At 38.7% G+C, this 17,313-nt stretch overlaps 1 protein-coding gene across 2 annotated transcripts in view; it reads right to left on the reverse strand.

Annotated features, from left to right (window-relative positions):
• Nucleotides 1–17,313, reverse strand: part of HACD2 (3-hydroxyacyl-CoA dehydratase 2) — a 116,612-nt gene that overhangs the window by 2,004 nt on the left and 97,295 nt on the right. Inside the window, exon 7 of one of the 2 annotated variants that reach the window (XR_012474102.1) lies at nt 5,482–8,136. Coding sequence is in view for 1 of the 2 variants with exons in the window: in XM_074214671.1 (XP_074070772.1) it covers nt 8,054–8,136 (83 nt within the window). In the remaining variant the exon portion in view is untranslated. Of the gene's footprint in view, nt 1–5,116; nt 8,137–17,313 lie in introns of those variants that run through there. The other variant, XM_074214671.1, reaches the window with a different exon arrangement.

The raw sequence follows: 17,313 nt of genomic DNA on the forward strand, positions 1-17,313 counted from the left end.
TGTTTAATCAATATATCAACACATTAAAATAAAATAGGAACTATATTTTAATCTGGTTCAATTATTTGATTATTCAGGAGTGTTATGGGTCATATATGGCTTGTAGGGCATGTTTTTGACACTCTGAATCTCTATCAGTTCTAAATTCTCTATTCCTATAAATGACACTCAGAACAACACACCTCCCCATGCAAGACATGATAATTACATTAGGATTATATTATTTTATATTATATATTATTATTTATTATAATTATATAATTTTACTAGGACTAGATTAAATTAGGATACCTAGATGGCAAGAACATTGTATAGGAAGCAGGAAGCAGAAGACCTGGGTCCTAGTCTCTGTTTTGGCACTATCTATCTGTGAGATCCCGAACAATCTTCCCTCTCTCAATCAGTCTTCTGATTTGTCAAATGGGGGTTGGAGGTAGGTTGGACTGGATGACCTCTGAGCTTCCTCCCAGCTCAGATAGCCGATAACAATATTGTACACTAATATTTGCAAACAAAAGCAAATCAACATTTTAAGATCCTGCGGAAATATGTCAAGGGATGCTAGGAGAGAGAAGCAGACCCATTAGACTGGAATGCAGCTAATGGAATTGGGAAAAGGGGGAAGGAAGAGGTGAGGGGACAGACATGGTTTGTTAGAATTAATGTTATTATTATTATTCTTTTGAACATAGGGAATGAGGAAATAGAAATAAAAAAAGTGCTACAAGTAGTGACAGCTTTCACAGCAGCAAGCCAAGGGCCCAGCTTCACAGTGTGCAAAGGGGACCACGTTTGGTCTTTTGGTGTCTATCAAGAAACACTAGCATTAAGTTAGATTTGCAGTGACATCCCTGTTTTCAAACTCATGTTTACTTAACCTTTAGATTTCTATGTCAAAAAACCTAATTGAGAAACTGAGTAAGAATAAGAAAAATGTGTTTGCATTCCTGATCTTCTGTGCTAATAACCTCTAATAGAGACAACAACCATTACTTAAATGAACAATATAACACTATAAGCATAACCTATTTATTTCAGCTTCTTTAACTGGCTGATAGACATTAGCCTATACATCAGTTCCATAAACCTCGAACAGGTCCCACTTAAAATAGCCATCTGTTCAGGGCAGATTTTTATCTGTAAAAGAGAGTAATCTAAGGCATGACAGAGGCATTTAAAGGCTGTGAGAAAAACTACCGGCCAAGAATCAAATTAACTTACAGCCACAGTGTTCTCAACATGAGGCAGGCAAGAATTCTCTGGTCTAGAGACAGCCTTATAAGGTGGCCTGACTTTTCTCTCATGGCCCAGGCCACCCTCCAAAAATATCCCAGCCCAGAATAGGGAGTTGAGATTGACCTCCTGGGATGCTGGCAATGAGTATTAATGAATAAGCCTCTCCAATAAGTAAGAGTATGAACACCTGTTTTATTTTTATGGTTTTTCAAAGTGTAAACATTTTAAAATGGGGAATATAGGGAACAGGCATGGAGGACAAGTTCAGAAATGCATTGGGATTAGTGTAATTGTAAAGCCATGAAAAGCTTAGCAAAAAATGTGCAATGGGGGGGGGGGGGGGGGAAGAAGGAGGAGGAACAGGAGGAAAAGGAGAAAGGAAGTTTATACTTAAGAATCAGTTTTTTTTTTCTCTTTATGGACCCTGAAGGTTTTTGCCTAATTTTCATAAGCAAGGGTATTTTTGCTTCTGTGTCAGGAAGATCTGAGTTCAATCATGTCTCAGATACTTCCTGGTTGTGTAATCCTGGGCAAATCATTTAATGGGTTTGCCTCAATTTCCTCATCTGTAAAATGGCAAAAATAATAGCACCTACTGTCCAGGGTCGTACTGAGGCTCAAATGGGACAATAATGGTAAAGTCTTTAGCAAGTGCTTAACACATAGTAAGCATTATATAAATATTAGCAGATATTATTGTTATGATGTTTTGCCAAATTCTTTCTACGGGCAATACTACTGAGTCCTTATTAACTACTGGCCTCTAGTGGCGACGTCTGGTAAGGCTTCAGCTTACATTTGTCTATGGAGGACAAAACTTGAACCCATGGAAGGTTCAGGGAGGTAAATTTCAGCTTAATATATATCAAGAAAAACTTTCTAACAATTAGTGCTAAGAATATTTAGCATGCTTAGAGAAGGAAGTGAGCTCCCCATCACTGCCGGTCTTTGATAGGCAGCTAAAAATGAACCTTTGGGGCGGCTAGGTCGTGCAATGGATAGAACACGGCCCTGGAGTCAGGAGTACCTGAGTTCAAATCCGTTCTCAGACACTTAATAATTACCTAGCTGTGTGGCCTTGGGCAAGCCACTTAACCCTATTTACCTTGCAAAAACTAAAAATGTCTGTGGAACTGTTATTTCTATTGATTGGTTTTAATTTTGCCTTCTGGAACACGACAATTCTCCCCCAATCTCTCTTCAATATAGTAAGCCTCAGATACTGAAAACAAGAATATCTCCCTTTTTTTCTTTCTTTTTCAAACCATTGTTGTTCAGTCCTTTTAGTCATGCCTGACTCTTCGTGACCCATTTGGGGTTTTCTTGGCAAAGATACTGCAGAAGCTCTCCAATTCTTTCTCCATGTTTTCAAATTAAACAGATTTAATTCCTTCAGCTGAAAACCTAGAAAAGTTCTTACCACCAATGTCCTTGGCACTATTAAAATCATTTGACATCAGAAACTTACATTATTCTATTACTGGAAATGACATGAATGAAGAGGGATTACCATTTGCTCTTCTGCTTCACCCCAAGGAACATTTGGCATGGAGCTGAACCTTCCATATATGTTACCTCACCTAATAGAATATGAGGTTCTTGAGAACAGGGACTATCTATGGACTTTTCTATTTGTATTCCTAGCACACAGTAAACACTTTATATATGCTTTATTCATTCATTCAACTATTTTACAAGGGGTTGCAAGAGCCTTTACCATCTGGATCATTATAATCTCGTTTGCCATTTAATGAAGATCCTTTCCCTTGAATTAAGACTCAATCCAAAATCCTCTAAGCCACTTTCTCAAAAGACTAAGAAACTTCTGATAATCAGGGAATCCCTGCTTCAAGCAATGTTTGTAACAATGCCATCGCAGTATTTTTTGGTGAATATGAAACTGCCAGTGCCGAGGGCCTGGGCAGCTAGATGACACAGTGGATAAGAGTTTGAGGCCTGGAGTTCAAGAAGACCTGAGTTCAAATCTTGATTAGACATTACTAGACCTTGGGCAAGTTACTTAACCCTGTTTGCCTCAATTCCTCATCTGTAAAATGATCTGGAGAAAGAAATAGCAAATCTCTCCAGTATCTTTGCCAAGAAAACGCCAAATAGGGTCATGAGGAATTGGACGCGACCCAACAATAGCTGAGGACCTATCAATGGATTTAAAGAAATGCTTGAATAATCTCATCTCTTAGACCAAGAGCTCCTTAGGAGGGAAGGCAGGGAATTGTCTTTTACTTTTCTTTTAACGCTTATCAGGCTGCCTGGCACACAGAAGACATTGAATATTTATTGACTGACATGTTTCAGGGAATTTTAAAAAATCAGATCGATTAAACAAAAAGCAAATCCAGAGATCTTTCACAAATATAGTACTGGAAGAGACTTTAAAAAGTCATCTAAGGGGCGGCTAGGTGGCGCAGTGGATAGAGCACCGGCCCTGGAGTCAGGAGTACCTGAGTTCAAACCTGGCCTCAGACACTTAATAATGACCTAGCTGTGTGGCCTTGGGCAAGCCACTTAGCCCCATTTACCTTGCAAAAAAAAAAACAACCTAAAAAAAATGAAAGTCATCTAGTCTAATCTTTTTATACATGAAGAAACTGAGGCCTACAAGGGTCAAGTGATGGGAAAGCCAGTATTTGATTCTATAGGCTCTGACTCCCAAGAAGTGCTTAGAACATTTTTTTTCACTAAATAAGCCATTAGGCTATGAATTAAAACATCACTCTAGAAAAAAATCTCAGGAACAGAACTACAAGACCATTTCTAATTTTTATTAAGATAAATGAGATAGAGTAATGTTATTGGAATAGTAGACAGTACAATGAACTTCAGGAGTCTTGGATTCTGGGTCTGCCATGAAGTAATTATGTGAACCTGGCTGGTCCTCAGTTTCCTCATCTGTAAAATGAAGTAGCTTAAGTAGATGACCTTTTAATCTTAATGGAGTAGCCATCACTAGTAATTCTTGTTATCTATACAAAGCAGTATGGAGAGGGAATCCCAATTGATTTACAGATGGAAGACTTAAGATCACTGAACACAAGGCTCCAAGGTGGAGAGAAAACCTGGGATTATTGACAAGCAAGGGAAGACAGATCCTAGGATGAGGCCATAGGGGAACACACTGGTCAATGGAAGTTGGGAAGTGGGCCATCTGGTAGTACCCAATTTGATGGGATATTCAGTGCTGACCAAAATTATTCCTCCATCTTTAAGGGCCTTCTAAAAGTCAGTGACCCTAATTAGACTGTAGCTACAAAACCCTTGATTTTAAGGTATTAAGGTGCTGAATGTCATCTTTTTCATCACATAATGATGTATGTGGAAATCAAGGAAACATTTCCTATTCCATTCTTCACTGCTAATTCATTTAATGACTAAAAGAAATATTATGAAGACTATTTCTCTGAGAATACATTATCCTAATATCCAGATTATTATTCTTAAAGGGCAGAAAACTAAATCAAGGTTGAGGGAACAAGTCAAACTTGAGAGTACCTGGGCATTCCCACATAGTCTTGCTTTCTAATAGAGCTGCTGAGAGTTACTTATAATAAAGATTTACTTTTTATGGATAACAATTCATATCATTGGTATTTCAAACCCAGGCAGATGAGACATCAGTTTATTTTTAAATGTGACACAAAAATCAGCATTTTATGAGTTAGACTTATTACCACAACAACATTATCCAGTAGAAAGCTTCCAAATGCATGCATAAAAAGTTTAAGCATAGTCTTTGAATTACTGATTGGTAAATATACAAAAAATACATTTAACTTATGTTGATTTTAGTGAATCACTTATAAAATTAGTTTAATTTTCACAACATAGAAAAATACAAAAAAGACTATATATATATATATATATATATGTATATGCAAATATATATATTTTTTCACCCAAATTTCAATGAAAATGCATTCAATTTGATATGATTTGATAAATTCTTTGTCCATAGTCATGCTGTTCTCTTTCTTCAAAAGTGAATAATTAATAAGCAAATGTTAATGTGCATTCAATTTGTTCATATGCACCTTTAATTCTAGGGCTTGTAAAATTTTCATGTGAGAAGTTCACTCCTTTAGAGTTGGAGGAAAATGCTTTATTCCTCAAGTCTTTAGAATACCTTTGATAATGCTTGCTAAAAATTCAAAAGAATGGTCCTAACTGGCAAATGGAACACAGCAAGCTGCAGATGAAGAGCCCATTCTACAAAGCACTACTGCATACCTCAAAGAAACTTCACTTCTTGGAAGAAGGGAGCCCCTGCAGAGGTGTTCTGAAAACAAGCAGATCCAGTCAGTTGCAAAGAAAATTATTCTGATTCTATCTTGATATCAAGAAAACTCTAAAGTTCTGACAAAATTCCCTCCAAAGTATCATGTCATTTTTCTGCACATAAAAAAGATGCTGGACTCTGTAGGATGGGATGAACTTAGTTTACAAAAGAACACTACTATTTCAAATGGGAAATTGATTCGTGTTGGTGGACTGAAAAACCAGTTACTAAGAAATATCATGAAAGGGATATCTTGGTATGCCTTACTTGTCTGCATTATGAGTTGCTGATATGGAGAAGGGGAGAATATTTATTATAATATAAAATTTCCACTGAGACCTTATTTGAAAAAGGATTAAGCTATGTTTTTATTATTCAAATCAAATTTGGTAAGATGGTGTTATTTGTTCTGGTTTATTTATCATAAATGATAACACAATTCCAAAGCAGAGACTCTTAAACAAACAGGATTACTTAGAACAAACTCCTCACTCTCAACTTTTTTAAAAATTGTCATTCTTCTTCCTTCTGTAATTCCCAAAATGAATACAAAAAAAAAAAATCACATAGTGCCCCCCCCATAGTAAAGTGGGTATGGCCCATACTGTTTCCATTTTGTAAGGGCATCAAATTTTTGTGGAAAGAAAAAAAGAGGAAAAAAAGAATTTCAGATAAAAAATTATTTAATATAATTTAAGATTACCTGACATAGTGAGGAATTCCCATGCCAACTCAAAGCAGAAGCAGTTGTCCCGACATACCCAACATAAATCTCACTGAAGCTGAAGTAAAATTTTAAAATTTAAACCTAAACTTTTTTTTGAAAATAATGACTAACATTTATACAGCACTTTAAAGTTTGAAAAACTCTTTATATATATTAACTCATTTGATCCTCACAACAACCGTGGGAGGTAGGTGCTATTATCCCCATTTTACAGATGAGGAAACTGAGGCACAGAGAGGTTAAGTGACTTGCCCAGGGTCACAGGGCACATATCACACTCAGGTTTCGAATCTTAAGTCCTGCACTTTGTTCAATCTAGCTGCACTTTCTCTTTCTACCTGGGCTCCACATGTTATTTGTATATTTCCTGTTTATATTCCTTCTTAAGTTTGCAAATGCTTATGAAACAAACATTTTTTAAAAAGGGTCAAGCTAGGTTTTCCATTATAATACTTATCTGATCTTAGCAAGTATATTTAAAGTGATAATTACTCTACAGACCAGATAGTTTGTTTAATTACCATTAACACTCAACCAAAACCAATTGGGTAAAGGCTCCAGAGACCAAACTTTATTTATATTCTGATGAGTATCTAAGATTAACTTTCCAATTTTAATCCAACTTCTTTAAAGGTTTTCAACAGTGTTACTAAATTAACAGTGAGTAATTAAACAGAATGAAGTTTGCAAGTGAAACAAAGAAGCTTGACAATGCTTGGGTTCATTACCTCCCAACTTTAATTTTTTTTACTGCTTCTGTACTCATAACATAGTAGTTGTTGAAAGAAGAATCACCCCCAAGGAAATGCACAGAGAAGAGCTGGATAATCAAAAAATTATAAGGATGCTAGAAAAGCTGTCCAGAATGGTTTCCAGAACTGTATTTCTAAGGAGACCCCCCCTGCTTCTGATCTTTTCTTTCTCTTTCTAATACCACTTTTCCATCTCTGTGTACCTGCTGGCTAAAAGACTGAATTAGGTTAATATTGGGAAAGGTTCACAACAATAGTTCTGTTGTGCAAGTTAATTTTTACTTGCCTTAAGAGTTAGTTCCTGCCTGAGAACCATCACTTGACTGAAATAATGGCTGGGCCTGGTCTTTAAGGGCCTATGGAAATTTAAGCAACTGTCTTTCCCTGGGAGATGGCAATGACTGCTTAAATGGGGGTCTCCCAAAAGAGACCATAACAGTTGGTGACAGAATTATAATCTGGACTAAAAGCTGAATCTGTTACCTCTGATGCCAGACATTACCTCTTCCACAGGCTTATCCATTGCAATTCTTTACTGGATGTGGGGTGATCTTACTATTGTCCCAGCCAGAACCTCAGGGCATTCCCAAGAATAAAGTTTGTCATTCCAGTAATGCATACAGTTTCCAGCATGCAGTCAAGCACTTTGAAAAGGCAAGGTTAAATACACTGCAGAAACAAAACATAATTATAATTCAAGCTGGGCATTCAGTTGGTACAACTTTTATCACTTGGACTATACTCTCAAGCATTTAGTATGAAGAATATTTAGCAGATACATGAAGAGAGGGGAAGCTACTTAAAGCATGTCATCCCCTATCCCTCCTTACATTTTTGGAATTTCTGGTTGAAAAAAGCATGCCGACAAGATATTCCAGTGTGTTTCATATAGTAACTCTGCACATCCCAGGTCCATTGGCCACCATTTTTTTTTTTTTAGTATTTAAAAATAGTCCTTGCTTATTCTTCTCTATGAAACATGTTGGGAACTCCAAAAGTCTGCAGCATTTTTGATCTGTGGAGTGTTTTGGGGAAGAGCAGGAATCACTCATATTTCTTGTGTTCCTCAGGATGAGAAAGTACCTTCCTTCTCTGGTGTATCATATGCAAGTATAGCTGAGGAAAAACTGGAAAGGAAACACAAATGTGATTAATAGCTCAAATTAAGAGTGACTTAGAAAAGCCCCCTGCCCTTAAAAAAAGGAGGAGACCAAGTTCATGCTCCTCATGGAGCACCAAGGAGGGAATGAAATGGTGGTGGACTCCAGATGATAAAATAAATCAAACATTTTATCATATAGTTATATTTATTGAAAAGAAGAGGTAAACAATTTGCTCTTTATGTTTTAGCCAAAAGGCTAGGGGGCACATCTGGGCAGATGGTAGTCATTACTAACACAATAACAGTGTCATACTGCAGCTGTTTAGTCCCTTCAGATTTTTTCAAACAGCTTTCCTTTCTAATCTCGAATTTGACACTTAGGAAAACCTTATGAGGTGGGCTGGATTGGCTTTTATAAATCAGGAGGCTAAGATATTTGTGAGCCATTCACAGAGCTAGGCCTGGACCTCAAACAAAAGGGTAAAAAAGAGCTCTATGGGTCTAGCCTGTCTGACATTTTAAGCAGAGTTATTTTAAAACATCAAGGATTTGTAATTTTGTCCATATGGCTCCTCCTGCTGGCGTTGGCAGTCCCTCTATAACACAGACCATCCATCCTGAAGTGGTGCTGTGGACAATGACCCGATGAGCCCTTCTCAGTTTAGCAAGTGGTCCTTGAGCAGGACTAGTTAAGAGGCCTGGGAAACTGATCCATTCCAAAGGGCAAAGAACAACTGGGAAGCTTAGGAGACAGTGGATGGCTCTTTGATCGAGTCAAAAGGGTAATAGGGATAAATTTCTATTTCTTCAGAGGTTCGCCAGCATTTAGGCCCTGAAGAAGCAGAGATGCTGGTCAAACTAAGTTTACTAAAGCGATACAAAGGCTTTTTATGGAAAAGAATCAAGAACAGCATTGATTTGGGTTATATCAGTCAGGTGACTCAGATCAGTTTCCAGATCAGTATTTGACTTAAAAGCTCAAATTCTTGTTTTTCAGCAGTCAATACTGATTGTTCAGCATGCATACCATAGTATTCCTGCACATTCTAGGGGGGACAGGGGTTAGGAGAGGCAAACAGTTGTAATAAAGAAGTACAAGTCAATGGAGGAAAGAAGTCATCACTACCTGGGGTTTGGGGAAAACAGAATTGACACAATCAGATCTATTTTTTTTTTTTTTAAAAGAGGCAGTATAGGAGAGAAGGACCCCCCTGGACTTAGGGTCAGAACACCTGAGTTCAAGTCCACATAGTGATTTTGGCCAATTCACTTGGCTTCTCTGAGTTTCAGTCTCCTCATCTGTAAAATAGGCAGAGTTAAGTTGGAAGGTTCTTTCTAGCTTTCATATTCTGTAATTCAGACATAATGTCTGACATTGAAATGAAGGATGTTAGTCAAAGACAAGGCACACTTTTTGAATATTGGTCTTTGTCAGAGAATGATTTTGATCAGAAAGTCCAAAAAAACTGACAGACTCTATTATATGAAACTAAAGATATAATTAAACCATATGGATGTTAATTTTAAAATGAATGACATTAATTATTAACAATTAATAAAAAAAACCTTCCCAGATATCTATAAATCCAGTTGCTGTAATCAGTTTAGGACTTCCAGTTTCACAAGACTAAATATAAAGGATGAAAGGGTATAACTATTTTTTTAGGCTGGATGGGGTCAGCTAATGGGAAAGTGATCCTGTTTTTCCCTTAACCCTGAAGGCTGTTCAGGTGCTGATGAAGGAACAGATGGTTAAGGAGCAGATTGCTTTAGCTATACCAGAGGCTAAGAATCAGGACAGAGCAGCCTTTTTTTGTTCCCTTCTTCCTTAACACTTCCATGATGGATCAGTCCCAGGGACAGGATTGGAACTTCCCCTGCATTCTGAATGACTCAAATGTCCAGAGAAGTGGCTGCCAGGACCCTAAAATAATCATGGATTATTTTTTATAGCCAGGATAGAGAAGAACTGTAGGGAAGTCTTATGAGATTTCCTAATAGCAGGGAGGCTAGGTGGTGCAGTGGATAAAGCACCAGCCCTGGAGTCAGGAGTACCTGGGTTCAAATCCGGTCTCAGACACTTAATAATTACCTAGCTGTGTGGCCTTGGGCAAGCCACTTAACCCCATTTGCCTTACAAAAATCTTAAAAAAAAAAAAAGATTTCCTAATAGCAGGTCATAGAGAAGGCCTGTCTATGGCAAACAGCTGATCATTCATTAAAACTTCCTGCCAGGGTCCAACTTTACTTTTGAGCCCCCCCCCCCCCCAAGTGGAGTTCACCAGTACTCAAAGATGAGGGAGTTTCAATTGGGCTTACTCACAGCTCTGGAAAAGTAGATGATGGGGCAATAACTCAAGAGACTGCTGAAATTCCCTGCAATTTGTGATAGGGATGAGGGAAAACAGAGAGGAAAGCTTCTTTTTTTTTTTCCATTAAAGATATTATTTGAGTTTTACAATTTTCCCCCCAATCTTACCCCCCCCCCCCCCCCCCCCACGGAAAGCAATCTGTCAGTCTTTACTTTGTAGGAAAGCTTCTTGAAACAAAATATCTTAACAATGATCTTGGGGGACAACCTGCACTATCAATTCTTTTGGATGACCTTTGTTTACTATTTGCAGCTAGTTGAGGATTGCATCCAGGGTCTCCTTGTAGTCATACTACTGAATTCATCTAGGCCAAAGGCAGCTCTCTTCTTTCCATGGTAGCTCTGCTTGGTCAGAGCTCTGTGGAAGATGATGGCCCCTCAGGACTCTCCTGCTGTCCACCCTTCCTCCCCTTTTAATGTATTGTCTTCTCTCATTGGAGAGGGCCTGGTGGGAAGTTGGTACTTAATAAAATGTTTACTGAATTAAATTAATGAATCTTATCCAACAATGTAAAAAAGAAAGCAATGTCACTGGTGGGAAGAACAGTCAAGGGGCACTCATGGCTATACTAGTAAATGCACAGGGGCCCTAGACCCACCTGGAGACAAGAACACTGTGCCAAGAGTTCTTTAGGGACTCAGGAGACAACTGCGGGGTGGGCAGCCAGATAGACCTTTCCTCACAAACATCAGTCTGGTCAATGCAGAACTGCTCTGCAGCCCTGGGGACCTAAGATGGTAACTACTAGAAGCCATAATAAAAGGCAAGATGACAAAATGTTTAAGAAAACAAAACTCTGTGGGGCAGGGTGTAAAATAACATTTTCTCTAAGGAAAAATAAAATCTGACTAATCCATTAAAACTCTCTGAGCTTGTTAAAAAAATTAAAATCAAAGCCTGTAGATAAGGAGAAACTAATAGATATCATTCATTTAAACTTCTATAATAATCATTCCATACCCAAGACAATAATTTGAAATCCTGAATTTTCAAATTCTGGAACTGGGGGGGGGGGGCAGGGACAATTAGATCAAGGACAGTAAAATAGTGTTTTAGAGACAGAAAACAAAGGGATAAAAGTATTCTGTTTCAGATAGAGAAGCTTAAACTGTAAAATTTCCCCGGGACTGGCATTGAGACCAGCTTTATTTCAGTTTTTTAACTAAAGTGGGATTGCAAAATAAAATCTCTAAGTTGGTAGATGACACTAAGCTCTTTTGGGTAATGAAATGTCAAGTTGATGAGGATAAATTACTTGAAGAAGCTCTGGTGCTGTGTGAGTGGGCAGAAATGTGGCAAATGAGCTTCAAGAAGGTGAGGTAATACATTTAAAGAAAAATGAAGGGATCTCTCTATTAGGAAAGAAGATACATTCCAAGGTCATGGTTCTTTGTCAGAAACTCCATTTCAAGAAGTAGAAATAGCATAGAAAGTAGGGGATGCATTTAAAATGGTAGAAAAAGAGAAATATGAGGAATAAATGATTACAATTTACCTAAAATAATGTTGAATGTTATGGAAAACATAAAATATACATCTGATAGACTTGGTGACAGAAGATAGGGATAGTGAGAGGTGGTCCATTAGGTAAAGGAGCAAGGAAAAGGTTTGGAAATCATGTGCCTGTCAGGAAGACCTGGACCAGGATAGGGAAGATCTTAAAAGAAGCTTATGTAACAATAAGCTTGTTTCCTGAAGCTTCTGGGATAACCTTCTAGTTGGGTCAACTTCCGTGGATTTCCCCCCAAGCAGCAGGATCAGAGAAACCTTCCTCATATCCCATGTCATACTGAAAGGACTAAATCATATTAACTTTAACATTTAACATTTAACAGTTTATTACAAGTAGACCTCATTATTCTCTCAGGGTCTCCCCCTGTCCAAAGCACAATCTCAGCTGTTTGAGGATTCCTGAAGTTACTTTAGGAGGGAACAAAACATTTTGTTCCAAAAATAGGTAGAAATGTGGAGCTAAAAGATCTGAAAATGGAAGGCAACATATTGACTAACTTATTTCCATTAAGTATAATCAACCAATCAAGAGCAAATGAATGATAACAGCAGATCCTTGTTTGATAAGGTCCAAGTTGGGCAGTTAAAAGACTAGAAACACAGTGAGGAAGCCTGATAGAAGCAAAGGGGGAGCTAGAACCAAACTTCCATGATTTCACAACTTTGTTAAGGTTTGATTTTTTTTTTTTTACTTTTAACTTTTGGTCTAAGTCTTTTTTTGGTATGTAGTCTTCCACACCATTATAGGAACATTGTTACTGAATTATTTGACACACACTCTGTCAACAACATGATTTAGGATGACTCCCCACCTCCAGCCAAACATGACTGACTTAATAGGCAACTTGGTTCCCACAGACTTTCAGATATGACTATATTCCAAATTACAGTTACAGAAAAATGAATTTTGCTCAAAGAGCTCACAGGATTACAGACTTACAGCTGGAAGGGACCTCAGAGTGAGTTCAAATCCCTTACTTTCCAGTTGTTTATCTTGTTTCTTCCCAAGAGGACTGATGACCTCATGGGGGTGATGTCTTGACTCATATGTGAATTAGATATGAGGCAGAGCTGAGCAAAGTCATCAGGCTTGCTCCTCCGGTCAATGAAGTCCAGACACAGGGCAAAACGAAAGATGACAGGCAACAGCCAAGAAGCTGTGGATGGCTTTGGCATCGTTGATGTCTGACTAAGCTCTAAGTGCTCTACTGTGCCCCCTTCACAGCCATTGGAACAAACTGTTCTCATCCAACCACTCCACGGGGGAAGTCTTCTCATGCTTGGGGTAAATACCCCACCCCCAGTTCACTGACAGGTTTGAGGGCTGGTTACACTCTACCTGGTTTAGCCCACCTCTCGAGGTTTTGTGGGGTGTGTGCTACATACATATACTCCAATTTCTTGGAGCCACAGGTGAGAATTGGGTGAATGGGGTAGATATCAAAGGGGTATGAGCAGCCATGAACATTCCACCCCATCAGGGACCCACAGCACTAAATGCTAGAGGGAGAATTTGAACTCCAGCCTTCTGTCCACCACGTCTCCCACTGCCTCATAAAGCTGCTATAACTATTCTCTTGAAGACATAACTCTTTCAACATGATATGTGGTTCAGTTGAGTCTAACTCTGTAGGTGGTTCAAGAAGATGAGGTAATACATTTGAGGAAAAAAGAAGGAATTATTAAGAGGTTTTCTTGGTAAAGACACTGAAATTGTTTGCCACTTCTATCTCTAGTCACAAACAGTAGTTAAGTGACTTGCTCTGGGATCACATAGCCAGAGTGTCTGAGGTGGGATTTGAATTCAGTTCTTCCTGTCTCCAGGCTCTATCCACTGAGCTACCTCCCATGGTGTTATGACCAAAAAGCAAAACATTTGACAAAAGTTTCCCATAATATCCTTGTGGATAAAAGTTGAAATGCGGGGATTCTTACTTTAGGGAGAATGATCATATCAAAGAACATTAATCATTCAAGAGTTTACCTGGAGGAAAGTCTCCAGTAGGGAAATGACTTTAGTACCATTCTATATAAATTTTTTTATTAATAGCTTGTACAAAAATAATGAAGAAATGCTTATCAAATGTGGAGATGATACAAATATGGGAGCATCAATTAATATAAAGAGAAGACTCAAAATTATTTTGACAAACAATAATGCTGAGGTTAGATGAACAAGATGAGTAGACTGATGTGGGTTTAGAAACCATATGAGAAATAATTGAAGAAAAAGAAGAGAAAGAAGAATGATAACAGAATAGGGGTTGGGGGGGGGAGTGGTGGAAGAGAGGCTAGATTTCCCCATCCTGCCTAGTCTGGAAGTACAGTGACTGCTTTGAGGACTGATACCTATACTAATAACCATGAAAATTTTAATCTACTACATTTTTCCAGCCTGGCCCAGCTGGTCTCTCCTTAGGTACTCTAGTAGCCCTCAGGTCTCTAGGGCTCACATATTGATGCCAAATTTATTACAGAAACTCAATTGGTTTTAGCCTCACTATAGCTTGAACTTCCTGAGCTCAAGTGCTTCATCAGCATCAGCCTCCCCAAAAGTTAGAGTTAGCTACCTTGTTATGCCCAGCAGTGATAGCTTTCTTCAAATATCTAAGTGCTGTCACATGAAGAAAAATTAGATCTTTCTATTGCTTCAGAGAACATAATTAGGAGCAAGAGATGGAAATTAAAAGGAGGCAGATTTAAAAAAAATTAAATTTCAATCTGCACTCAAGGTCACCAGTTCTCTAGAAGTGGACAGCATTTTCCATCATGGGTTATTTGGAATTATCTTGGATAATTATACTGACCATAGTGGCTAAGTCTTCCACAGTGAATCATCAATTTTATCAATATTATAATGATGATCAATATAATATAGCTTACTATATCCAATGATCTCCTAGTTCTGTTCACTTCACTATGCATCACTTCATAAAGTCTTCCCAGGTCTTCCTGAAACCATCCTCCTCATCATTTCTTATATAGTACAATAGTACTCCATCACAATCATATCCTACAACGTGGTTAGTCATTCCTCAGTTGCTGGGTATCCCCTCAATTTTCTTTCTTTTTTTCTTTTTTTTTAGGTTTTTGCAAGGCAAATGGAGTTAAGTGGCTTGCCCAAGGCCACACAGCTAGGTAATTATTAAGTGTCTGAGACTGGATTTGAACCCAGGTACTCCTGACTCCAGGGCCGGTGCTTTATCCACTACAACACCTAGCTGCCCCCTTTCCCCTCAATTTTCAACACTTTTGTCAGCACAAAAAGAGCTGCTTTAAAATATTTGCACACAAATAGGTCCTTTTCCTTTTCCTTTGATCTCTTTGGGATACAGACCTAATAGTAGTATTGCTGAGTCTAAAGTTAATACACAGTTTTACATATATTCATACAGGAGCAGACTTTTATGCTTTACACTGAGGAAATTCTTGACAATCACCAGGGAGAAAGGGAGAGATATTCAACAATGGAAAGGGCAGCTTTGCAAGACTGAATGGTTTTTCCTGAAGAAACTCAAGCACAGACTGAATGATCATTTGGTAGGGATATTTTAAGAAGAAATTCCTACACTAGATAGGAAGTTATGCTAACCTAACAATCATAAAAAGCTAGATTTATGTGAAGGGACTGGTCTAATGCCCAACTAATATTAATTATAGCTTTTCTCCTCAGCATGCTAGCTTCCCAAACTTTATAGGAAAATCAAGGAGAAATCTGCATGTGAAAGGAGAGGAACAGACTAGATTCCTTCTAGGGTCCTCTACTAGCTCTAAACCTATGATCCAAGGATACAATGAAAATGCATTTTGTTTTAATAAGAAAATAGTTTTGGATCGGAAAAAACCCCACCACAATATTGTTAGTGTAGATCAGGTCAATTTTTTTTCAAATTTAAACTATAATTTCAATGACAAAAAGAATAGGCCAGGGGGCGGCTAGGTGGTGCAGTGGATAAAGCACCGGCCCTGGAGTCAGGAGTACCTGGGTTCAAATCCGGTCTCAGACACTTAATAATTACCTAGCTGTGTGGCCTTGGGTAAGCCACTTAACCCCATTTGCCTTGCAAAAACCTAAAAAAAAAAATAATAGGCCCATATTTACCAAAAATACCTATAGCAACATTTTTTTGTGTGCTAGCAGGAAACTGAAAACAAAAGAAATTTCCATCATCTGAGGAATGACTAAACAAACTGTGGAATATGAAAATAATAGAATATTAGGATGTTGTAAGAAATGATGAAGGTGGCGGGTGGCTAGGTGGTGCAGTAGATAGAGCACTGGCCCTGGAGTCAGGGGTACCTGAGTTCAAATCCGGCCTCAGACACTTAATAATTACTTAGCTGTGTGGCCTTGGGCAAACCACTTAACCCCACTGCCTTGCAAAAAAACTAAAAAACTTAAAAAAAAAAAGAAATGATTAAGGTGATGAGGATCATCATTCATGTCAGAAAACTTATATGATGCAAAACTAAGTCGGTAGGAACTGGAAAACAACATAACTACAATGAAACTACAAAGAACAAGACTAAAACAATCAAACTGATTGTGGTGACAGTATAATGACCAAGTTGAAAAGTTAGAAAAGGGGAACTGTGGCTTTAAAAGACTGAATATATCAGTGGGGGAGTCTCCTAAGCTGCACCCCAGGGAGCACCAGCACAAAGTGGGGGAACAGTGGGGGACCTCTGCCAGAGCGAGCATGTGGAGCCCAGCCCTCAGGGCACACAGCCAGCAGCTTGGTCTTTCAGCAGCCCAAATCCAGGAAACAGAAGCAGGCTGAGCCAGTAAGCAGGAGCCCCCAGGGCATGAGCCCACTGAGCTGAGGGAGGGGAGTGAAGAGAGAGAGACTGCTGAGCTCTGTCCTCGGCCTCTGGAATAGGACTCTGGGGCTCTGACCACATTCAGATCCTGATCCCAGTCTAGGCCCCCCCATAGAACAACAGGGCCCCCCCACCTCAGCCCCGTGGCAGAGGGGGACGCTTATGTTCATTCACAGACCAGAAGGGAGGACAGAACCTCACACACTGAGACCCTTGAAGGAGTGTCCCAAAAGCTCAGGAAACACCCCCAAAAAACAGGCTTAGGCTGGGAAAATGAACAAGCAAAGAAATAAGAGGAAGACCATTGAGAAATATTTTGCAAATGAGCCCAAGAAGATCAAAATACTCAGTCTGAAGATGAGGAAGCACAAGCTCCTGCATCTAAAGACTCCAAGAAAAACAGAAATTGGGCTCAGGCTATGACAGAGCTCAAAAAAGACTTTGAAAATCAAATGAGGGAGTTGGAAGAAAAACTGAGAAAAGAAAGGAGAGGGATG

Source organism: Macrotis lagotis, chromosome 1 (assembly GCF_037893015.1).
Source record: "Macrotis lagotis isolate mMagLag1 chromosome 1, bilby.v1.9.chrom.fasta, whole genome shotgun sequence".
NCBI lineage: Eukaryota > Metazoa > Chordata > Mammalia > Peramelemorphia > Peramelidae > Macrotis > Macrotis lagotis.